The sequence below is a fragment of the Carya illinoinensis genome, chromosome 15, assembly GCF_018687715.1.
Source record: "Carya illinoinensis cultivar Pawnee chromosome 15, C.illinoinensisPawnee_v1, whole genome shotgun sequence".
Lineage (NCBI taxonomy): Eukaryota > Viridiplantae > Streptophyta > Magnoliopsida > Fagales > Juglandaceae > Carya > Carya illinoinensis.
This window is the reverse complement of record NC_056766.1, coordinates 38,250,937-38,278,041: the sequence shown is the minus strand read 5'-3', so window position 1 is coordinate 38,278,041 and position 27,105 is coordinate 38,250,937. Positions and strand designations below refer to the sequence as shown.

Sequence of the window (27,105 nt, the reverse complement as noted above, 5' to 3'; positions counted from 1 at the left end):
CAAACTTTTAATGATTTGTAGCAAGTCCCCTTCAAGTATAATCTTTCTTAATCCCAATTCCAAACTAAAAGTTGTTTCTTGCAATGCCCCATAAGCTTTAGCTAGTAAAGAATCGGGGAACACACACACTTGTTTTTCCTCATAATTACAATAATCATTCCTTCATAGTTTCTCACCGCCGCTCCAATTCTGGACTGAATCCTATTTATAGCTGCATCTTAGGTACTGTTTGGACATAAAGAATTCTCATCTCATCATTACAACTTTCTCAAATTTCCATACAAAATATAATAAACAATTCAACTTTTTTCATACTTTTTCAAATCTCAAAATAATAATAATATTAAAATATAATATTTTAATATTTAATCTTAAAACTCAAAATTTTTATCTGAGAAATCTCAGTGTCTAAACAGAACCTTAGTTTAAGTTGTATGTGTGCAAGGAGGTGGTTTTCACATGTTTTATATTCATGAACGATTGATTTATTATTTAAGCGAAATCGAACTTGTTCATAACCCATTTAATTATGTTAAAGTAGACTATTTATATTATAATTGTATTTCTATCTCCAAACTATTCATAAAGGTCTAAGCAAACACAAGTAGTATTAGTAACATAATTTTCTCTTATTTTTTTTCAAATATTTTCACTACAACATTAAAGATAATAATATTATAAAAGTTAGTAAATAATAAATTATTCCAATTTATAAGAGTCGATTTGAATTTTATAAAAATTCATATTTTCAATTAATTCATTTAATAAATAAATTGAGTTGAATTCAAATTTAACCAAATCTATATTTGATGATCATCGACTAGTGTTATTTATTTACAAATCTATTTACATCCATTAGTGAAATTACAAATAAAGAATAATGAGTAATTTTATATACAATTATAAAATTGTAAATAACGTAAAATCGTTTTAAAAGAATTAAAATTTATTATTAAAAATTAATTTTTTTCATATAAATTTTATATTCATTCATATTTTTTAAAATAATTATACAATACTTACAAACTAACAACTATATAACTATCATTTCACTTTTAACATTACTCATCTCGAAATCGCTACAGCCTGCTATCAGATTGACAGTGAAATTTTGCTTCATTTTCACTAGCCGCAGGAATTCGATTCTGGGTCAATGGACGATGACAATCTGGTATCGTACGATTCGTACCCTTCTCCACTTAGAGCAGCACGTCCACCCCATGTCAAGTGGCTTTGTCTTCGACGACGGTCGGCGCTAAAGTCCATGGAAACTCACCCAGTCGGGAAGACTCCAAGTATCCAATTGCCTTCCAGAGCGAGAGAAAAGCAACCGACGCACCGAATGGATGCGAAAAAGATAGAAGAGCTGAAGCAATTTGTGAGCCATTGCAAGTCGAGCCCTTCACTTCTACACGGACCTTCTGTCAGCTTCTTCAAGTCCTATACCCAAAGGTATTGCATTTTTTTTTTGGTTTGAAGAGAAAAATATTGTATTTAGAATACACTATATCTCATAGTGTAGTTTTCGACTTGTATACTGTATATCATAGTGTTTATTCGACTAGTTCTTTGTTTGAGTCACTTGGGAATTTTATTTTATCTTTTGGGTTTGAATCTTGGGAGCTTGAATTCCATCACAATCCAAAACGGTAAGTCTCAATTCAACTGGTAGGTTGAATCTACTTGGCATTTCTTTATGTACTTTGTTAATGACATTGCAGTGGAAGCAGCAGCTAGTTTATTATCTTGATTGATATTGTGGAACGATAAATTCCAATTAGCATGCACTACTAGGATAATACTATAGACGTAGGTAACTCGAATGGAAACAATTAGACTTGTGACTGGCTGTATGACATATTGATCAATCAATAGAAATGTTTCAATACTTCAACTTTGACATATATTCCGTACATTACAGTCATATTCATGAAATAGTCATTTTCAAGATAACCTGGTGATGAAATGGTGGACTTGCGAAGGCAAAATCTCATTTTTTTTTTTAAAGTAATAATTTTTTTTTAGTAAGTGCTAAACAAGTACATAGATAGTGTATAAAAGAGAAGCCAAAAAGATATAACAAAGTCACAGATTTAGCCCATTAAAATCGATGGAAACACCAAGATAAAAGACTATTGATAAAAAAATTTGAGCTTGTCCAAAGTCCTTGTGTGATTGTCAAAGATTCAGCCATTTATTTCTTTCCAAATGCACAAAATGAGGCAAGTAGGAATCATCTTCACACCGCTGAAATTGATTGGTCATGCCAAAGATGCTAGCTCTGCCACTGTCTTGTAGATGTTTTTGCTTAAAATTTATGTAGGGCTTGCGTTATACCACTTTGAAAATTTCACACAATTACAAATAGAATAGGCATACCTGTTAAGATAATATAAATAATTAAATCTACATTTTCCCATTAGCTTAAACTTTCGATACAAGTGGTGATTTTACACCATACATGTTTTGAATTTGAACCTTAAATCTACAGTTCACCCAATTAATTAAATATTCCAGGTGTTGAGCCCACTTATTGAGGGTAAGTCCAGTCCACATATAGGGGGAGAGTTAAGATAATATAAATAATTAAGGCCATGTTTGGATGTTGGGCAGTGTTAAGATGAGTTGAGTTGAGTTTTTTATGAATAGTAGTGAGTTGAGACGGTGGAGCAAGTTTTGTGAGGCCCACCTAAGATGAGTTTAGATGTGTTTGGATATTAAGATGAGTTTAGATATATTTATGGAAAATTAAAAAAAGGTTGTAGGTCCTGCGTGTAAAGAAGTGTTGAGTTGAAAAAGATTGTGGGTCCCACGTGTAAAGAGGTTTTAAGTTAAGATGAGTTTAGTGATTTGAGAGTTGGGTATTTGGATATTAGACTCAGCTTAAAATTTGATTGATCTCACTTCAGTCCAAGTTCTAAACGGGGCCTAAATCTACATTTTCACATCATTTTAAACTTTTGAGACAAGTGGTGATTTCACCGTATTTACATACTTCCATAAATGTTGCCAAAGATATAAAAACTCGAGACTCCTTTAAGTTGCTATAAGTTACTGAGCTTAGTTTTTATTTTAATGCTCAAGGTTTATAGCTGAAGGACTCTTGGGTACTTGAAGGATATCCACACTTCATTGTAATTGTGCTTTGCTTATTAATCAAATAAATCACATGGTAACCTAAACTTTATTTTGGGGGACCTTTTCTTGTCCATTCCCCAAATATTGCTCCTTTTTGAACACCGCCCCCCCTCCTTCTCTCTCTTTCTTATTTTTCAGAACTCTTAATGCTTTTTTCCATGAGTCTTGACTACGAGAAACATTTGGATAACTGAAAAGAAAAGTGGCAAGAAGAAGCAAAGGGTATGGGTTTTCCTCAAACTTGAGGTAGTTCCAAGGTATGCATGCTGTTATGCCTCAAAACGCTGGAGAACTAGGAGGGAAATGATTACCAACTGACTGTAATGACACTTCTTTTCGTATTTTCTTGTTGGACCTTATCAATTTATATAATTATCAACAATTCAAGAATATCCTTAGTACTGGTGTGTATAAAATTATAAATATACATGTTAGCTAATACTTTTCTTTCTTTTCTCATCTCTTGACAATTGCTCTCCATGATGTCTGAGTGGTTGACTTGTATAGCCCCAACAATGTCTGGGCAAATTGTAGTGCAATATCAATTAACATTATAACTCTAGGGTCTTTTTTTTTTTTTTTGAAAAGAACATGCTTTGTTGCTCCTGTCTTGTCTAAACTCAAACTTGTGTTTAATGATTGGTCTATTTTTAAGCTTCTTTCCTCACAAGAGATGGGAATGACAAAGTGTGTTCAAAGGAGTCAAAAATAGAAAACAAAAACATTGCAAGTTGCCCCCCTTTTAGCACTTCCAGATAGAACTCTTTCATCCCCTTAGTCTTGACAATACATTTTGTAGTGAAAGATTGGATATGGCTTCTCTTCCCTACCATAGTTGTATGCTTCTAGTTGGAATATTCTTAAAAATGGGAGCATATAATGTGGGATAGCGGCTTTACCTATCAAAAAAATAAAAAAGGGAGCATATGGATTGGTTTGGATCAGTATGTGACTTGGTCTCGAGCTATGCGTCGAGCACTTAGAGCAAGGAACAAATTGGGTTTTATTAATGGCAGCCTTTGCAAACTTGCTTCATCTAAGGATCCCCTATTCAATGCATGGGAACAATGCAACGATATGGTCGTGACTTGGATTCAGAATTCCATTAGCACCATCGTGAAGTTGAGTGTGGCTTTTGTGGATGATGCTCGTGATATCTAGAATGAACTCAGGGATCGATTCAACAGTAAAATGGTCCTTGCATATATCAATTGAAGAGAAACTTGGCAAGTTTTCAACAAGAACAAGAACTTGTGAGCATATACTATGGTAAGCTCAAGACCCTGTGGGATGAACTGGCTATGTATGATCCAATGCCTACCTGTACTTGTGGACAATTGAATATCTTGAATAATAAGTATCAAAGAGATAATGTAATTCAATTTCTTATGGAACTGAATGATAAGTATTCTAATTTTAGAGATCAAATTATGATGTCAAATTGTATACCTCATGTTAATAAGGTTTTCTCCCTTATACAACAACAAGAACCACAGCACAAGATCATATCTGCTTTCCCAGATCCTAAGTCTACTATGGATTTAGTCACAAACACATTCTATAATTCTTTCAAAACCAATCCCAAATCATCTGCTACTACTAGGAGGGATAGGCCATATTGCACCCATTGCCGCATACAGGGACATACCCTTGAAACTTGTTTTAAAGTAGGGAATGCACAAGTAACTAGCTGTAACCATTGTAAGCAAACTGGTCATGTAGTTGAAAGGTGTTATAAATTGTATGGATATCCTCCAGGCCATAAATTTTACAAGGGTAAAAATGTTAGACCTTCTATTAATCAAGTTAGCTTGTCTTTAGATTCTAACTAGGAGGAAATTAATGAAAACCAAGTAAGTTTCACCAAAGCACAATATTAGCAGCTTATGGCTTTGCTTCAAGTCAAGGATACTGTAACTGCTTGCCCCTCTGTGAACCAGGCTCAAGTTGTCCATCAACCTATCATAATTGAGCCAAAAGCTTCCAAGATCTTTGGTATCCTTCTTGCCTTGTCCTCTTTTGCTCATCAATCTATTTATCATACTAATATACCTTGGATTATAGACTCAGGTGCAATAGATCATATGATCTGTAGTATCACTTTCTTTTTCTTTGTTATAACCAGGGTTTTATATTATGTTAAGCTTTCAAATGACACTTCTATCCTTGTTAGTCATTTAGGAAATGTGCAAGTCACTGATAACATCTTGCTAAAGGATGCTTTATGTGTGCCTTCTTTTTTATTCAATTTAATTTCAGTTAAAAGACTAACATAATCTCTTTCTTGCTGTTTGGTTTTCTTGTCTAACCATTGTTTCATCTAGGACCTTTTCACCTGGACCACGATTGGGATGGCTAAAGTCAAAGGCAGCTTGTATCATCTCTTGCCAGTGGTTGTTCCTCTAAAAGCTTTTACAAAAGCTTTATCTTCTTTGTCTTTTAATTCCAAACCTTTTGCTACTTCTGTCATGACTAGCAGTAATAGTTCTGACCTTTGGCATTGTCACCTTTATCATATTTCAAATTCTAGCCTAGTCTTGATTGATGATCCAAATGTAAAAGACAAGTTCAATGCAAATAAAATCCCTCCTTGTTCAGTTTGTCCAATGCTAAGCAACACAGAAATTCTTTTCCTATCAGCCATCACAAATCTCCTTCCATTTTTCATTTAGTGCATGTTGACATATGGGGACCATGTTCTATACCAGCTTATGATGGAACCAAGTATTTTCTGACTCTTGTTGATGATTTTTCACAAACCACTTGGGTTTATTTATTGCATACAAAATCATAAACAAGGGCTTGTATTGAATCTTTTACAATATGATAGCAACTCAATTTGACACTAAAATAAAAATTATTCGAAGTGATAAAGGAGCTGAGTTCAAAATGATTGAGTTTTTTTAATAAAAAAGACATCATTCACTAACGCTCTTGTGTTGAGACTCCTCAACAAAATGGTATTGTTGAGAGAAAGCATCAACACATCCTCAATGTTGCAAGAGCATTGCGTTTTTCAGTCAGGTCTGCCCTTACATTTTTGGAATGATTGGATTTTGACAGCTGTCTACCTTATTAACCAAACTCCCTTTCTTCTTCTTGACAACAAAACTCCATATGAGATTTTATTATCCACTAAACCTGCATACCACCCTTCTTCTTGTCCCATGGGCATAAAGAGTTTGATCTAAGAGGTAGAAAATGCATTTTCCTAGGCTATCCTTTCAGGGTTAAGGGTTATAAACTACTTGATCTTGAGTCTCATACCACTTTTGTTTCTAGGGATGTTATTTTTCATGAAGGAATTTTTCATTTTCTTAACACTCCTCAATCTGATCTTCCCACTTCTATCCCTCAACATTCACCTGTTTTTACTGCAACTACACCAAATTCATTTGATTTCCCCCATTTCTTTCCTGCTTCATCACCACCTTATATTGATCCACCTCCAACTGACTCACCTATTGTCCTGCTCACAAGTCCACCCTCATGTACTTCTCCCTCAAAACCACATACACTTGAATTGCCCACAAGTCCATCCTCACATAATTATGCTTCACCACAACCTATCACTAATTCTGAACATGTTTCCACTTCTCTTCCATTTCGAAGGTCAACTAGGATTCAAAATGCACTTGCGTACCTACATGACATCCACTGTCAACAGGCTATTTTGGCTTCAATATCACAATCTTTGGCTTAGGTAAATTCTCCTCCTTCTACTTGTCTATACCCTTTACATGATTACTTGACTTATGAACATTTCTCACCAGCCTTTCAAGCTTTTTCTTCCTCACTTTCCATTATTTGTGAGCCAACATACTATTCTCAAACAGTTAAAGATCTCAATTGGTGCATAGCCATGGATGCTGAGTTGCATGCTTTGGAACAAAACAAACTTGGGTCCTTTCAGACCTTTCCCCTAGTAAAGAACCTATAGCTTGCAAGTATGTGTATAAAATAAAGCGAAACTTAGATGGTAGTATAGAAATGTTGAAGGCCTGATTCGTGGCTCAGGGTTACATCCAACAAGAAGGGATTGACTACATTGAAACATTCTCACCCGTGGCTAAGATGGTGACTGTTCATTGTCTTTTGGCTATAGCTGCCATTCATGGATGGCATTTACATCAATTATATGTAAATAATGTCTTTCTTCATGGTAACTTAAATGAAGAAATTTTTATGACCAAACCACTAGGGTATACTAAGGGTAAACTTGCCAAGTTTGCAAACTTTAGAAGAGTATTTATGGGTTAAAACAAGCCTCACGACAGTGGTATGCCAAACTCACTACTTGTTTGTTAGATTTTGGTTTTTCCCATTCCAAGGTAGATTACAACTTATTCATCAAGGCCATTGATAGTTCTTTTACAGCTCTTTTAGTGTATGTTGATGATATTTTGATGGCCATTAATTTTCTTGACTCTATAGCTATACTTAAGGATTTTCTCAATGATAATTTCAAGATCAAAGATCTTGGTCGTCTTCGGTTTTTCCTTGGTATTGAGGTGGCCAAAACTTCCAATGGGATCCATATTTCTCAATGCAAGTTGCATTAGAGATACTTGCAGATTTTGGCACATTGGCATCTAAACCAGTCAAGGTTCCAATGGACCAAAATTTAAAGTTTAACAAAAATTCTAGCCTTGAATTGCAGGACCCCTCTACTTATCAAAGACTAGTTGGAAGGCTTCTATACTTGATCATAACTTGTCCTGATCTTAGCTTGGCAGTTCATACACTCAACCAATTTATGTCCAAGCCAACTAGTGCACATATGGCTGCTGCTCATACGGTTTTGAGGTACCTTAAGACAGCTCCTGGTCAAGGAATTTTCTTGGTGCTCACTCATCATTGCAATTAGTTGCATACTGTGACTTTGAATGGGTTTCTTGCCCTGACACCCATCGGTCAGTAACAGGCTACTACATTCTACTTGGCAATTCACTTATTTCATGGAAATCTAAAAAGCAAACAGTAGATTCAAGGTCTTCGATAGAAGCCGAGTACAGGTCCATGGCAGCAACATATGTTGAAGTCACTTGGCTCAAGTTTTTACTCGCAGATCTTCAAGTTCCCCATCCTCAAGCTGCTCATCTTTTCTGTGATAATCAGGTAGCCATTCACAACGTTGAAAATCCAGTTTTTCATGAGCGTACAAAACATATCGAGTTAGATTGCCATCTAATTCAAGATAAGATCATGGATGGTTCCATTTCCACCTTTCATGTTCCTAGCCATTTAAAACTTGCTAGTCTCCTCACTAAGGCTCTACCTTCCACAATTCTTCAATCTCACTTGCTTAAGATGGGAATAGTAAACTTCTATTCTCCATCTTGTTGGGGGTATTGCAGCATCATGTTTCTGTTGCTGACAATGCTACAAGTCGTTCTAATGAGACAGAGGCTACATGTCGTCTTCCTCCAACTACTTGTCATGTTCATATAGAAGAAGCCTCTCCTCCTACATGTTGTTCACTCACTCTGAATCAGATGCATAAGGATAGACTAGATTAATTTGGAATCTTCTTTTCTTTTCTATTTTATCTCACTTGCTGTTGGGCCATGTTGAGCTAGTGGGAAGAAGCGACAAAGGATTTGCATACAACGTCAAAGTTGGACTATGATGAGGGGATTGGTTTGGTGCTAAAAAAGGTAAAAGGTCTTTGTTTCATCAGACAAGGCCCTTACAAAATCATTGCTTGAGAATTCTTTTAATCGATAGGTTGAACCCAATGCCCAATGGATTGAAGAGCATCACAGAAAGTATGAATGCTTGTGAAAAGAAAGGAAACTTAAAAAGGCTGAATTTTAGAGGCAACAACAGCAAGCTCAAGAACAAGTACTTGAAGTTAATGTCATTTTTATTTATTTACTTATATTTCCTTTTGGAAATGTTGGTATTAATTAGATGACATGATTATATATGATACCCACTCCATTTCTTATTGGGATTTTTTGGATAGAAAATTAAACAAGAGGAAGAAAGTAATTGAAACTAGAAATACAATAAAAATGAAGGTTCATCCAACTTAAAGGTAACTAAGGACTGATCATTTCTTTCCCTCCAAATGCAACGCATTAAACATGATGGAATCATTTTCCAAAATGTTTCATTATGAGGACTTCCAACCTGGCCTTCCCAACATGGCAAGAAAAATTTACAACCCATCAATTCATAACCCAATTTTAGTCTAAATAGACTGAATCTAGAAAAATTAAAGTTTACTTTTCTCATTCATACAGAAAATAGATTTACATGGGTTTATTTATAGATTACAATGTTGAAATAGATAAGGAAAGAAATAACTAATTGATAACTAATTGATAAGGAAAGAAATAGTTAAGGAAAGAAATAACTAAGGAAAGAAATAACTCTTAAAAAGAAAAAGATAAATCTCCTAAAGAACTTTCCTAAGATATTCACAAATTTACAAAAAATTTCCTAAAATACAAATCATCCAACACTCCCCCTCAAGTTGGCTTGAAGATATCTTCAATGGCTAGCTTGTTGTTCAAGTTCTCAAACTGTTTCTTCGGCAATCCCTTGGTAAATATATCAGATACTTGTTTAGTAGTCGGAATATAAGGCAAACAGATCAGTCACTATCTATCTTCTCCTTTATGAAATGTTTGTCAACTTCAACATGTTTTGTTCTATTATGAAGTATTGGATTGTGAGCAATGGCTATAGCAGCTTTATTACCACAATATAATCTCATAGGTAGTGAATTTTCAACCCTCTATTTAATCTTTTAATCCATAACACTTCACAAATCCCATGGGCAACAGCCTTTAACTCAGCTTCTACACTACTTCTAGCCACCACATTCTGCTTTTTACTGAGCCATGTAACCAGTTTTCCTCCAATAAAAGCACAATAGCTAGACGTTGATCTTCTATCTGTTACACTCCCAACCCAATATGCATCAGTGTATATCTCAACTTGTAGATGTCCATGGTTTCCAAACAATAAACCTTTACTTGGAGTTCCCTTTAAGTACCTTAGAATTCTGCACACTGCATCAAAGTGGTCAGGTTTAGGTAAGGGTGTAAATTGGCTTACCATACTTACTGCAAAATCTATGTTAGGGCGTGTATGTGAGAGATAAATTAGTCTTCCAACCAGTCTTTGAAAATGATCTTTATTAGTGACTTCTTCAGGCTTGGTAGGTTGTAACTTTAGATTCAGTTCTATGGGAGTCTCTGCAGCCTTACACCCTAATAAACCTGTTTCCCCAAGCAATCAAGTATATATTTCCTTTGTGAAACAAAAATACCTCTGTTAGACCTTGCAAATTCCATATCAAGAAAATACTTCAAGCTGCCCAAGTCTTTGATTTCAAAGTCATTAGCAAACACCTTTAATCTTTCAATTTCACTACTGTCATTTCCTGTTAGAATAATGTCATCAACATAGACAATTAAAACAACAACTTTGCCTTCACTTGAGTGCCTATAGAGTATAGTGTGATCAGCTTGACCTTGAATGTAACCGTGACTCTTAACAGCCCTGCCAAAGCGTTCAAACTAAGGTTTAGGGGATTGCTTGAGTACATACAATGACTTTTTCAATTTACACACTTTCTGTACAAAGTTTACCTTCAAAACCTGTTGGTAACTCCATAAAAATTTCCTCCTCTAGATCTTCATTTAAGAAGGCATTCTTTACATTTAGTTGGTGTAAGGACCAATTAAAATGTACAGCCGAAGATAATAACACTCGGATTGAGTTTATCTTTGCCACGGGAGCAAGAGTTTCTTGGCAGTCAATTCCATAGGTTTGTGTCAATCCCTTGGCTACTAGTCTCGCATTGTATCTTTCTACAATGCCATCAGCTTTGCATTTCACAATAAACACCCGCTTACATCCAACACACTTCTTCTCCTTAGGTAAATCAACAATATCCCAAGTCCCATTCTTCTAGAGTGCATTCATCTCTTCAAGAACTGCTAATTTTCAATCTGAATGATCTAGTGCTTCATGAATATTCCTTGGAACAAATAGATGAGAAATATTGGATGTAAAGACTTTATGATTATCAAAAAGTCTATGATAGGATAGAAATTTAGCAATAGGATGTGTGGTACAGGTTCTAATTCCTTTCCTAATGGCTATCGGTTCATCAAAGTCTGTAGGTTTATCACTAGGAGATATAGTAGAAGAAGGATTACGAGGAATTGTAGGCTGGACTTTCAGATGACCATGCTTTGGAGATGATGATTGACCTTACTCTAGAATTTTAGGTTGGTGATCTTTATTATTGTAATGATACCTTCTTCTAGTATAAACATGGAGCTTAGAAGGAGTAGGATCATCCTGTAGCTTTTCTCCCCCTGTTTGTGATTCACTTATACTTTGTACAGGAAGATTAGAATCTCTTGAGTTTTTTATTTATTTAAAATTTCAGTTTCCTGAGTATTTAATGGATGAGATATGTCAAGAAAGGTATTAGGGAGAGGGCTAGAAGTTTGCCAAAAATGGTCTTCACTCTCTTTCTCCCCTTGAAGATCAGTTAGGTTAAAATAAGATTGTGTTTCAACAAAAACAACATCCATACTCATGTGAATTTTGTTTGTTTCTGGATTTAAACATTTGTACCCTTTTTTATTAGGTGCATAACCAAGAAAAACACATTTTTCAGCCCGAGGGTCAAGCTTAGACTCAAAGTGAGATGGTATATGAACAAAAACCATGCATCCAAAAACTTTTAGGGGTAGATTTGAGACTACTCTAGTATCAGGAAAAGAATTTTCAGGCAAGATAAAGGTGTAGCAAATTTTAAAACATGAGTATGAATTCTATTAATGAGATAACATGCAGTTAAAATGGTATTTCCCCACAAATATTTTGGAATATGCATTGAAAACATTATAGCTCATGCAACCTCAAGTAAATGAAGGTTTTTTCTTTTCGCAATACCATGTTATGGCGAATCTCAACAAGTAGACTAATGTTGAATACCATTTTCTTTCAAAAAAATTCCCAAGTATTGGTTGAAGTATTCAGTACTATTATTTGTACAAAGGACACTTATTTTGGTTTGAAATTGATTTTCAATTATATGATAAAAATCCTTGAATAATTTTGCAACATCAGATTTTGCAGTAGGTATATCTAGCAAAGGCGATTATGGTCATCTATAAAGGTTACTAACCATCTCTTTCCTGACAAGGTGGTAAACTTCGAAGGATCCCAAACATCACTATGAATTAAATAAAAAGGTTTCGATGCACGATATGTTTTCAACTTATAGGAAACTCAATGACTTTTTGATAAAACACAAGTTTCACAATGAAAGGGATTACAATCCAAATCTTTAAACGAACTAGGAAACAAATATTTTAAATAAGGAAAACTAGGGTGTCCTAGTCTAATATGCCAAAGCATTATTTGATCACGTACAAAAGTAGAACAAGAGCTATAGCTTAGGCCATTAGCTTGTTTATTGTTGAATAGAGTATCATCAAAATAATAAAGGCCATCGATCATCCTAGCATAGCCAATCATCATTCTTGAGCTCTGGTCTTGAAAATCACAATGAGAAAAAAAATATGACTCGACAATTAGAATTGTTGGATAATTTACTGGCAGACAAAAGATTGCAAGTAAATTTAGGAACATGAAGAACATATTTTAAATCTATTCTTTCAGAAATTCTAATAGAGCTGATGCCTACTATGGGTGAAAAACTTCTATCAGCAATGCTTACTTGTTTATTACTCAAACAAGGACCATAAGAATGAAATAATTTAGGGAGACTAGTAATATGGTCAGATGCACCTGAATCAGTGATCCATGGTATAGGAGTTGAATAAATCAAATAAGCGCTAGGATGATTACCTGTTTGGTCCAATGAACCAGTAGAACTACCAGATATTGGATTAGATTTTAGTAGCTGAAGAAGATGATCCACCCAATCTGAACTGAGAAGGTTGGTCTTTGCTTCATTTGCTTTTGGGTTGGTGTGACTGCCTCCGGGTTTGTTTCTCTTCCAGTTTGCTAGTTTTCCATGGAGTTTCCAGCAAGTTTCTCATGTGTGGCGTGACTTATTACAATAATCACACCATACTCGAGATATTTCTTCATACTTCCTTTGAGTAGGTATGGCCCCTGTGCAGAGGCATTAGTTGCAGCAACCGTATTCAAATTATTGGAGTTAGTAGCAGTCAAAGCCAAGTTCTCCATTGCTCCATCAGTTCCCTTCCATTTTAGCATGACATTCCGATGACAATCTTCACGTTATACTTCAGAAAATACCTCTTCAATTGGAGGCAAAGGCTATCTGCTTAGAATTCTCCCTCGAACTTCACCAAACTTGTCATTGAGTCCAGCCAAGAATTCAAATATTCTTGCATTTTCCACCATTTTTTTGTTGTGGTTGCGGTCGTTTGGGCTCTTCCATTCATACTCATTAAATAGATCCAAGTCTTGCCATAGCCACTTAAGGACATTAAAGTATTTCGTAACACTATCGTCCCCTTGTTGGGTATTTCCAATCCTTTGCTGCAACTCATAGATCTATGAATAATTTCCTAAGTTAGAATACATTTGACTAACATTATCCCAAAATTCCTTAGTAGTTGAGTAGAAAATGTAGTTGGCACTAATCTCTTCATCCATAGAGTTCACGAGCCATAACATAATCATGGAATTTTCAGCATCCTATCTAGAATATGACGCATCTGTTTTGACAAGCATCTTGATTTCACCAGTAAAGTATCCAATTTTTTCCCACTCACGAATATACATTTGCACTAACTGTGACCATCGCAAGTAATTGGCTTCATGGAGATGAATATTTGTAATCTAGACAGAATGAGGCTCGGTATGGGTAGGTTTGTGATAAGTGTTTGTAGGTAATAAGGGTTTAAAAATTATGTCTGCCGGCAAGTTTAGAGGGTAAAAAAAAATTAGAATGAGATACCAGGTTCTGCTATGATACCATCTAGAAAAACTGAAGTTTACTTTTCTCATTCATACAGAAAATAGATTTACAAGAGTTTATTTATAGATTACAATGTTGAAATAGATAAGGAAAGAAATAACTAATTGATAACTAATTGATATGGAAAGAAATAGATAAGGAAATAAATAACTCCAAAAAAGAAAAAGAAAAATCTCCTAAAGAATTCTCCTAAGATATTCACAAATTTACAACAAATTCCCTAAAATACATTGTGATTGAATCACCCAACACTGAATATAGAATTTCATAAAAATTTAGCTATCTCACACTAAAGCAGAGGTGATTGATTATTTCCCATCTCCTTTTGCAAGCACAAGACTGATCAAATAACTAATACGTCACTTTCTCTTTGTTGTGAACAGCAAGAACCTTTCCTAGAGCTGCTGTCTAAAAAAAAAAGAAAAAAGGAAAGCTACTTGTAATCTAGCCTTCTTTCACCACATGATAGGAAATATGATATCTTATTGGAGGACAAAACACTTATAAATTATCTTACTTTGAACTTCCCTCACTTTGAGGGGACCCAATAGAGTATATACTCTTCATCCTGTCTTGAATGAGTGAAATATAACCTACCAAATAACAAAGCAAGAGTACTCACCTCTAAAAAATTTACTTCTCTGGAAAAATCAACACCCCACTGATAGACTAATTAAGAGATTTGTAAATTGTCCACCACTAAAGTTTTCTTGAATTGAGCAAAATTGAAGAACTCTGAAAAAACTATGTAACACCTCGTTTCTGTAGCATAGAGATGTTACTAACGTACATAATATAATGCTCGGTAAAGAGATTCAAATCCTGAAATACCTCATTTATTGAAAATCTTAATTAAACTGAACATAATTGTTTTTGAAAACATAAAATTGAAAACGTAAAGGAAAAACATAAACTAACTTTACGCGTGACCTTTTATCCAAAAATCATAAAAGAAACTAAGTTCTTGCATTAGATCTACTCCTGATCCTCCAGCTTTACGTCCTTACAATCATCATATGTGACATTTAAACGTAGAAGAGAACAAAGAAACAAACAGACAAAAAAATGAGTCGACTACTAAGTAAATGGTACATCATACCATAAAATATAATTTAGCTCAAACCTAATTTTTGAAAGACTTTTCAAACAAACATATATCATTCACAGATTCTCATAGCATGCCTATCCATCATCAACATGAGCGAAAATATACATAATCATGGCAAACATATAACTTGAATGCATAAATTACTTGTTTATTTTGTCTTTTACTTATTATATGGTGAACCGTACTTGAATCCGTGACACTCCATAACTTGTCATAACATAGAGTGAAACACGTTTGAGTCTGTATTTCACTTAACATAAGGTGAACCACGTCTGAGTTCGTGCCACCGCATAACATAACTTGTGGTGAACATGCTTAGGGTTAGTGTCACCCTTAACATAACTTGTGATGAACACACTCAGGTCTGTGTCACCCTTAACATAACTTGTGATGAACATGCTTAGGTCCGTGTCATCCTTAGCATAATGCGTGTGTCATCCTTAACATAATTTGTGATGAACATGTTTTGGTTCGTGTCATCCTTAACATAACTTGGGGTGAAACATGTTAGGTTTGTGTTTCACTTAACATATGCTAAACCACGCTTAGGTCCGTGACACCATTTTAACATAGCTTATTGTGAACATGCTTAGGTTCATCTCACCCTTAAACATCTTATCTTTCTTAATGCATGAGAACTTATTTAATATCATGAACTTTTCTAGCATGACATATACTTGAAATGGCATAGCATAACATGACATATCCTTGTACATGTCATAATATGATCTAAACATAAACATTCCATGGCATACGTGATCTGAGTTCTATATGAACTTTACATAACATACTTGATCTAAATACTTCATAAATTACATAGCATATATGATTTAATTACTTCATGAACATGGCATATATGATTTAGGTACTACATGAACATGACATACATAATCTGGCTATTTTATTACATGACATACTTGACTTAAATTACTACATGAACATTTCATGGCTTCCGTGTGATTTTAGAATCATTTGTTCTATCAAACAACAAATTCATTCATATAAGCATGATGTCATAATTCTTCAAAGATGGTGAAAAGAATCTAACCTTGACGTAGCTCGTAGACAAACATCATATTTTCATATACCATTAGAAAATTATAGTATACATGCAATTATATGATCATGCTAATTACCTCTTAGCGCTACTTCCACAATCTCACGTCGTAACTTGTAACCTATACGAGGCACTAACTGTTATTAACTTTTATAGAAAACGTGTTGTAGCATTCTAAATACTTAAAATAATATCGAAGAGATAGTTTAATAATTATTCAATTATACAAAAATCACATAAAATAATATTATTGAAAACTCATAACATATATTCCCTACCTTCTATTTAAAAAAATATATAACTTAATAATTTTCTTAAAAAACATAGTTAAATAGAATAGACAATTAGAATATTAATTAATTAAAATAATAGACTAAAAAAGTATACTTTAAAATATGCTAAAAATCCCTTAAATATTTTCTAATAAAAACAATTCTTTAGGTTCATATTTATTCATGTAAAATTTTGAGTTAACTTAAATTACAGCCCATCCCCAATTAAAGATTACAGTCCACTTAAAATCACTAAAACAGTTTTTTGCAAACACAACTAGTCTATTAAAAACATCAAGCCTACAAGAAATCAACTCACTTAACTATTACAAAAGTTTCAGCATAAAACAAGCCCACCCCATTTCAAACATTAGCTGTAGGGGTGTAACTGGTTCGGTTCAATCCGGTTTTGGATAAAATTTAGGATCAAACTGGTATGTACCAATTTTACATTTTTTAAAACCAATTACCCACCGGTTATTCTCCTAAACTAGTATTCCGATTTTACCGGTTTCTAGTCCAGTTTTGCCAGTTTTAATGTACTATATTATATATTATATATTATAGTATATAATATTATAGCGATAATATATTGTAGTATATTATAATATATATTATAATTGTATAATATATATTGTAATTGTATTATAAATATTATAATATATAATATAATGATATATTATAGTATATTATAATATATAGTGATATGGTATTAGTATAACTATTAATACAATAAACAAAATCATATAATATTTTAAAATTTAATATTATATTAATTAGTAATTTATCATATAATATAAAACTATTTTATATATAGTTATATATTATATATAAATATTATATACAATATAAAAAATTAAAAAATATATAAATTGGCTTGGTTTTAGAAAAAGAAAAATTGAAATCAGATCAATTTTAACTGATTTAAAAAAAAATAAAATCGATATCACACTAGACAAATCCTGCCAGTTTGGTCTAGTTTACCGATTTACCGATTTCTTTTTACTAGTCAAGATACAAACAAACCCAAAAACTGAAGGGCATGCTTGTAATATCTATTTTAAAGTTCTACTTTTAAGGCTCAAGAGATTTATTTAAATTTACTTTATTAGGCCATCATCTAACATCTCTCTACTGTATAAGACAAAAGTAATACATTTTGAGAGACTACGGAGAGGAAAATATCTAGTTATAAGTATAATTACATATTAATATGTGTATTAATTTAATGTGATTGGTTAAAAAATAAATTTTATTGAAAATAGTGCTAATTTAAATTTTAAATATAAATAAATCAATATTTATGCATAAATTAGTATGCAATTTTGTTTATATGTAGCAAAACTCGAGAGAGAGAAGGGATAGATGATAGAGAAAAATTTGGACATATTAAGAGAATTGAAAAGTGAGGTTCGCGGCTAGCTTTTATGCTTTATATTAGGGATAAGCTTCTAGTGTCATTTTGATAGATATAGAAATAAAAAGCTATTGAGAGAGAGATCAAATTTTAGAAGGAGAAACTGAAACTCACAAAATCGAGGGGAAGGAAGGGTGTGGGTGACGGCAATGGGTTACTTGAGGGAGTCTGTGCAACGGCACCAGGCTGGTCAGCATTTCTAGCACTGTTCATGGTGCTTCGACGTCCTGGGGTGATCGGCGGTGGCTAGGCAGAGTACTAAGCTATGCAAGCGAGTCTTTTTTTTTTTTTTTTTTTTTAATTTTTCTCTCTATCAACTAAATTTCTGAATAATTAATCTGAGGGTTTCATGGGATTTTATAGAGATGAGGAAAAGGGTTTTATGTGAGTTTTCAAGAGTTTGGGTAGAGTTTGAAGTTGGGAGTTGGTTGCAATTTAGGGGTGTTATTCAAACTGAAAAACAACAGGAGAAAAAAATTTGGGATAAGGGAGAAAACGCAATCAATAACAAAATCATCTTAAAATCTATCTTAAAACATATCTCAAATAAATAATAACAATAATAATAATAATAATAATAATAATAATAATTACATTTTTGGGATCGGAATGTTACAAACTGCCTTAATGATCTGATTACCACACAACACATCATACTTCAACTTTATTCTCGAACCATCCCTTACCTCATATCTAACAAAATGGAAAGAATCTCTGACTGACTTCCAAAGACTGAGGTTGGGTTTGGATGTTGGGTTGAGTTGAGTTGAATAAAATATTATTAGAATATTAGTTTTAAATATTATGAGTGTGTTGAGATTTGAAAAAGTTAAATTTCTTATTATATTTTATATAAAAATTTGAAAAAGTGTATGAAAATTTAAAAAATGTGTAATGATAAAATGAAGTGAATTAAGGAGGATTTGCTTTCCTAACGGAGCCTCGAGTCTCAGAAGTATACTACCATAACCACTAACTCATAAGGTTTCAACAAAGATAATTAGTTTTAGATCCCCAATCCTATCTGAAACTGGAAAACATACCTTAGCGCACTTAACTACATGAAATCTAGACTCCAAATCTTTAAAAAAAATCACGTTTTGGCTTCTCTAAGTGATCAGCAATGCCAACAGGAGGAGGAAAAAATAACAAGAATCCCGAGAGCAAACCCCCCTCCATTGAAATAGATGATACTTAAGGCCTCCATAACTACAACAAATAAAGGAGGATAGAGAGGATACCCCTTGTGCAGGCCATGGGTATTGATTAAAAAGCCCTTAGGAGTACCATTTTGTAAAACTGATCAATGCATTGGGAATATAAAAAAATATATTCAGCTGCACCATTGCTTCCAAGGCCACACATTTTCACATAGAGAAATGATATTTGCAGTCGTGGTTGTGCAAGCGGTGTGCAGTCGTTTTGAAAAAAATGAATTAATATGGGACTCACATGAAAAAAAAAACTAATTTTTTAATCGTGGACTCCACTCTTTTTTAAAGCGATTGCGTGACATTTGCAATTCCACGACTGTATGTAACATTGCCGTTTCACATATGCAATAAAAACTCCCAATTTACGTGGCTATATTAGATTTTCCTTTTCCACTTTTTGTTGTTTCAGAGTGCTGGGGGCAACATCGGCTTGTGAGCCGTTATGCTGAGGCCAGAAGCCTCAAGTGATTGAATGATGACGCCCCTTTTTATTCCCATGCTTGGTGAACATGTCCTAAGTTATAGATGGATGACCTCTACCATGATCTTATAGTTCTTTTCAATTAATGCAGGATCAAGATGCGTTGTCTGCTTTGAATGACGGTATGGCTGTTGGTTTTGTCCGTTTATAATAAACGAGTATTCATAATTTTCCAGTTTGGATGTGTGTATTTTTCCTCAGCTTTTATGCATTTGATTTTGATATAAAATATAACACCCCTTCCCGTTAAGGACAGGATGCTACATATAATTCATACCAGTAAACAAAGATTTAAAAATCCTTTAACAACTCCGACTCTAAGTCCACTGGCCTGTAGGATTCATCTTCAACAGCATCTGGATAGCAAAAACATAGAAACAGGAATAAGCTGAATACTCTCATATGGTAAATAAAGTTATGAATATTTGATGCTTTTGGAAAGATTTTTAAAAATCATGATAAAAACATTACATATGTATGGAAATCATTTTAATTTTTTCTCACTCCAATTCTACAAGATTAACAAAGGAAAAAATAACTTCTAAATCTTAATCTTAAAACATATATACAAATAATTCCTCCTCCTTTTCTGTGTAGAGCTCATGGATTCTCTCCAGAAGAAACAAAACAGACCACCTCAGTCGTAGATAAGCAGCGGATTGGAGTAAAATACCATTAATCCAATCTTAGGCTTGCACCTCTTGTGTGCGTGAAAACATCTTTGTTCCTCTTCTTCCCTGTAGACCGTTGCAGCTTCGACCAAAATCCTCCTTATTCCCAACACCCGCACCCTCCTGCTCTGCTCGATTACTACTCATAATAAACGCCATCGATCTGCTCTTCTTCAGCCCATGGGTATACTCATGTTTTAAACATGGTGGAAGCATGCAAGATAAAAGCATTTAAATAAGCTTGCAATTTATAACATATCATATAAAATACATAATAAAACAAGGTTTCTAAAGAGAAGACTTAACAATTTTTCTCATATAGTAGAACATAGCATTGGAAAGTTGAAACCAAAAGGTTTTGATCATGTCTACTTACCCCACTCAGCTTCAACAATTTAATAAACTTCACTCACAGCAATCTAACAGTCAAAATTGTAAACAATCAATGTCTTACACTAATTATCAACAACCAGGATGGAGTAGTAGGATCTGGCTTTACTTTCATTAAAGTTCCAGTGTCAATCACTTCCAATTAATCTGATTAGACCATCTGTAGCACTTAGCTACAGCTTCATGTTCTACCACTGTGATTGCTCATAGTCACATATGTCAAACACATTCGTACCCTATGTCTGTACTATTTCTATATAGACTATAAGCTTGGGTTACAAGCATAGACTCATAACACAGCTTTATCAATAAACTTATGTGGAAGCTATTGAATCTTGGTGGAAGAGAGGGTTACAAGCATAGACGCATACGGTACATTAGCCATTTATCTGCCTTAAAAAAGTTGCAGAAACTGGAGCAACTCAATATGCTTGAAAATTTCTATGGTGGGAGTTAGAATGAAGTAAATGGAGCTAAATACTTTGGGCATATTATTAATTGGTAGATAGATAGAGAATTGTCTGAAACCCCTTCATTACCTCTGCTAGGACCTTAAAACCGACTGAAACATGTACTTACATGATAATTCCTTTGGAGAAAAATTACTTGTTAAAAAAAAAAATCATTTGGACAAAACCTTTCTTCTCTATCATTGATATAGAGCAAGAGCAACATGCAATGGTGCTTCTTACTATCTTATCATGCTTTTGGTTTACAACAGGGGAAGTTATTAGTATTCACTCTGCTGGTGAACTGGAAAAAAATGTTGAATGCTACAACACGGACATCTAGACTTGCAATCCTGTACTTCATTGCACATGGTGTGGTCCCTGCCGTTTCATTTCACCCCTCTACACAAGCTTAGCTGCAAGTCGACATGGATGAGGCCAGTGAAGTGGCTGGACGCTGGAATGTTAATAGTGTTCCAACTTTCTTCTCTCTGAAAAATGGGGAGGAGGCAGATAAGGTTGTAGGGGCTGACAAAGATGCACTTGAAAGGAAGATTGCACAGCATGCGGGCTAGATATGAGCTAAAGGTCGCTGAAGTATGAATTCCTGTAATTCTTCTTGTTGTTGCCTTCTGAGTACTGATTATGTCTTTAATGTTGTCTGTGAAGATAGTATGGTGTGTCCCTGGTAAATGACTTGCTGATTTTGTCTCTCGAGAGTAATAGCATTAGTAGATTTCTTATGTTTGCAGTGACAATGATTCTGTTTTTCTATTAAAAGTGTGATCGCACCTTTAGCCATTTTGCTTGTAATTTCCTATTAAAATTTAGAATTACTTCATAAAATCACATAGCAATAACCACAAGTTTACTAGTAAAGATAACGTTCAAAAAGGTGAGTCTGCCAGTAGAAATTTGCTTTAGTACTGATTAAAATTAAAAAACGAGGAAAAAATGGTCATATATATTCAATATTGTTTTCTAAACTTTATTTCAGTTTAGTTGTATATTTACAGTATCCAAGTAACATCCAAAGATGCTAACTAATGTACGCTTTTTGTTCTTTGGTTATAATTGCGAGAAAAAATGTTCATTTTTTATTCAATTTTAATAAAAAGAGGTAAATGTTCCAAAATAAGCTATAATACAAGTGAAAAATAGGCTACAGTAAGAAATACAAGTTGGATTAAAAATAGGCTGTAATAGCAACAAGACTAGTAAAGTCAGTCAAGCTGGATTTCATATATAGAACTTTGCATGTATATGATTATACGGTAATGTATGCATAGTTTAGCATTATATAGGAAAGTGTATTCAGTTGGCCGGTAGGATTAGGGTTTAACAAAGACACGGAAATCGTGTCTCATTGCATCTTCCTCTGTGAGTGATGGTAATTAAGGAACCAAGCAGTACGAAAATAATAATAATAAGCTTTGATTTATTATTCATGTATAGAACAGTTCCTGAAAGATGGTATGCTGTCCTAAATATGTTAACTACGTATTGGGTAGTCCCAAATTCAGGACACAAACATAAATTTAAGATAAAAGCAAATGCAAAGGGATAACATGCTTCATTTTCTCTCATTCTTGGAATAAAATCTCAGAACCAAGTAGAAGAAGAAGCGATAGAGAACTCCCCAAGCCAGCAAGATTGCTATGTCATACCAAATATTTTCCTTTGTAATATCCATTGAGAATAGAACGTCTTCTCCTATCAACATGCAATTCTCTCTTGGTAGCAGTTCTCCATTCTGAATGGATTTGTTATGCAGTGAGCTGATTTTCACGTTTCTCAGAGGACCAGGTGTGAGATTTTTAGGCTGCCCATTATAGCACCTTTTCCCTTTGAATTCATTTGTTAGCAATGCCTCAAATGGGTATTTGATTGCAGAGATAAAATGGAGCCATCTCCAGTAAATAGGTATCTGGGATTGCTTCAGGAAGAACCCACAAGTCAGGAAGAAGAGAGCTGTGGTGGCAATCACAACAGCATACCCTGTTATGTAGCTTGGGACAAGTGCACTGACAAACATCACATAAGCATTAGTGCTAATGAGTGAGGCGTAGAGGATTATCCAGAAGTTCTTAAGATTGCTTTCGAGATGAAGAATGGCTTTGGTTATGGCTGCAAAGGTAAAACCTTGAATGGCAAAGAATGGGAGATACACAATGAGTGAGGAAATGACATAGGAAGAAGTACGTAAGCATTGTGGGAGGTCTCTCTGATGAAAATGAACCTTTCCTGGATAAAAGTTGGGACAGCATCATTGGAGGAAAAGAAAACAAGGCAAACTGCAAAGATGTAAAAGTTGAGAAGCCGGTTGACGTCTTTGAAGGTAGGATGGTCGAGGTTTCTGAACAGGGAGGATAGAATGAGTGCCATAACTGCCAATACAATCTCACGTGAAAGGAAGAGCTCTGGAGTGCGGATGACATTAAGTGCCGTGCGCCATGAGAGCACGACAACCTCACGCAGCCATGGGTTTGCAAACTTGGAGCCGTGGCTTGGCTCATCGAGAACCTCTTCATACTCGAATTCTTCATAAGAACTGGGTACACAAGAGTCCATGGACGAGCTAAAGACCACTGGGAGTTCTACTGGGATTTTGTTGAGGTGTTGGATATTGACTTGAAACCAAGCTTCTTGGTCCTGCAGGAGCGAGTACTTCGGGAGTCCTAGCTGGAGTCCATGATGGTGGACGATGAGGGGTCCCCTTTACCCCGTGGTAAAGCCAGACTGGGAAATCTTTGTAGAAATTAGAAGCCAAGGGAGGATTATAGACACCACTGTGCATGCTTATTGGTGTATTTACACCTTTCCTTTCAAGGGAGTTGTCAAAATCCTCATCATCGTCGTCGTCATCATCTTCATCATCATACTCGAACTTTCCAGAGTTTGGTTGAGAAGTCATGTTCCTAGAAGAGAATGCACTGCTATTGAGGTTGATCACGTGCTTAGATGCAGGGTTCTTTCCATAAGGCGTCCGAGATGTTTTTGGTGTTTTTGGGATGGGTGTCCTGGCCACTTGATCAGGTTTGATGCCATCTAGTTGATACAGCACTAGTGGGTCTAGCCCTATAGTTGATTCATCATACTCTTTGTTCACATCTAGGAGATACTCAATACTGTTCTCACCGTCCGGTACTGGTCTTCCAAATCCAGATAGATGAGCAGGTAGGGCAAGGGGGCTCCCCAAATATATCAATCTCCCCCCGTAATTGCATGTGATAGCTGAATAAGCATCAAATCAAATAGAAAATCACAAAAGACATGTTGTATAAGCTTAACTTGAATTCCAGTTAATATTTCCTAAACCTCAAATAAAAAATCTATTTACAAGTCTGTTCATTGAAACCAAGACCTAACTGATATGGATGATATCGAAGCCTGTCACGTCAACTAGTAGGTGATGTTTTGACCTTTGTATTTATTTATTTTTTATTTATATATATATATATAATTGTATTAATTCCACAATAATGATATATTTATCCGTCAGCTTATAAATAGCAGAACTCGTTCCATATTATTAATATATTTCTTATCTCAACATATGGCCTAGTTGTATGCTCAAAGGGTAGCTTATGTTTCTAAATTACTTAAATTAAGTAGACTGAACAATATAGATTTTCTAACTGTAAATAGAGGGGTGTAAAATAACACTCTATTTTGTGTACCTTGCAAGGATAGTGATGCGATCCAAGAGCATTTGAATTCGAAATGAAGGTTGGTGGATGGTCATTAGAACTGTGCTGCCACCTTTAGCCATCTCCTTCACCTTTTCTACCACACTGTAGGCACTTGTAGAATCAAGACCTGAGGTGGGTTCGTCAAGGAACAGTAGTGATGGCTTGTGGATGATGTCAATTCCTATGGAGACTCTTCGCCTCTCCCCTCCTGACACCCCTCTTCTTCCCTCATCGCCAATATATGTATGAGTTGCACTCTGTAGATCCATAACGGCAATCATGAAAAGTGCTAAATTTATAAAGAGAAGTTACAAAATTAAACTTACAAATTTACAAATTAACGTGATTTGATGGGCTACATTTTATAAGATTTCTTTGTAGACCAAATATTTTTCTTCGTAATATCATTGATGTTGACCATACGAGAGAGTGAGGAAATTTCTCTTCCTCCAGCACAAACTCAATATGGCAAAAGTGAAATTCAAAACATATACATAATGTCACTTTGTGAGTCCTCGTGAAAATCAAACACAAGAAACAGAATACCATCGTAATTTTTTTTATTAGATTGTAAAAGTAATATTTTCAGTATAAAATCTTAATATACGAAAGTATATATTCACAGTATATTTTATCGAGATCATAAAAATCTACAACCTAAAGCTCTGATACTACATGTTAAATATTTTAACATGAATATTAATAATCGGATCTTTGATTTTATATGATCTACAATAATAAAACAGTGATAAATAAATGCATACCTTTCTCTATCTGTTTGATAGAGAATCTGACCTGACTATGAGAGAATGATCACCCTAGCAACTTTAATTTCGAGTGTCTCCTAATAGCTAGAAGCACAATAATGTTGTAGGTGAAAACCCTTTAACCCCTCAATGTTATTTATAGATTTCCGGCCATCATGAAATCTAGAGTTTGTATCTGACTATAATTGGAATATAGAGTTTTAATCTTATCTCTTAGGAGTTTTCTTATCCCGTTATCACTCATCTTTTATCTGATAAGTTTGAGGTATTTCAAACTTTATTAAGATAGGTGTGTGGGATATAGAATTTAAATAAAATTCTTACAATAAAAACACTAGTAGTAGACTTAATAAAACTAAATTATAGCCAAAGAATAGCTAAAATGTGAAATAAAGTGTTACAATTGGCTCAATAAATATACAGTAAATTTGGTTATCAACCATGTGGCTGGCCAAATTTATTGAGGCAAATAAACTAGTCAAATATTATTTTTAGAGTAAAATATTGTACTGAAACCGAACATAGAGGGAGAAAATACATAGTGGTGTACTGAAACTGAAACCGAAACCGAACATATTAGTGTATTGCTCTGTTTGATACGTTGGGGAGAAATCTACTTTTTTGTTATATGGACTTCATAGAGATATACATTGGGTTATCTTTTTATCATACGTTGGGGAGAAATTATCCCATGCCATCCTAGACCATAATATTTAATATAATCATATTCAAATTATAATTAGAATTAAAATATATAAAAAGTTCAAAATCAATCTTTTAATAGAATAGTGAAAGATTTGTTGAGTCTATTATTTGGTATTGTAAAAAGTGGCTAGCTAAAATTTGTAAAAATAAATTTTCTAGCTAAATTTTAGCTAAAGTTTGTTGAGCTCACTACTAGTACTCATGTCATATTTTCCTTATATATATAGGGTCATACAGCTTATGCATGCCAATCCTATATATCTACCTAGAAGTTCCAAAAAAATAGAAGAAGATAAATAATAGCATCAATTAGACAAGATTTCAACCCATTTTGATTAATTTAACTGCCAAATTGCATGTCCTTTATCTTCAAATTAAGAGTATATATATAATAAAGCATTACTTGCTTTATAATTCAATGTCACAAGATCCTCTTGCATTTTTCTCATGATTGGCATTTCTTCTTTCAATTGGAATCAGAAAATATTATCTTCATCTGGTGTCAAAATTATAAATATACATAAACAACATATATTTTTCTGGGAATTAAGAAATTAATCATTTACATACACTGGGGAGTGACAAATTCTACCAAATCCAATCATGCATCTAATTAAAGGTTTGGTTACACAAAACAAAACTATTTCATCTCATGATCTCATCTCATGTAATCATTATAACTTTTTCATATTTCTATACAAAATATAATAAACAATTCAACTTTTCAAATCTTAAAATAAAATTAATATTAAAAAATTATATTAATTATAATAATATTTTATTCAAATTTCAA

The 27,105-nt window shown here is 34.0% G+C and overlaps 1 protein-coding gene and 1 pseudogene across 1 annotated transcript; one reads left to right on the top strand and one right to left on the bottom strand.

The window, feature by feature from the left end:
• The first annotated feature begins 1,153 nt into the window (after positions 1 to 1,153).
• Positions 1,154 to 21,736, top strand: LOC122296911 (annotated as a pseudogene).
• A 931-nt stretch (positions 21,737 to 22,667) lies between these two features.
• Positions 22,668 to 25,109, bottom strand: LOC122296910 (ABC transporter G family member STR-like). Its single transcript, XM_043106707.1, is given in 4 exon segments — positions 22,668 to 23,350; positions 23,353 to 23,744; positions 23,746 to 24,364; positions 24,830 to 25,109. Coding segments are annotated over 4 exon segments (1,920 nt in total). The 3' UTR covers positions 22,668 to 22,721.
• Between the last annotated feature and the right edge of the window lie 1,996 nt (positions 25,110 to 27,105).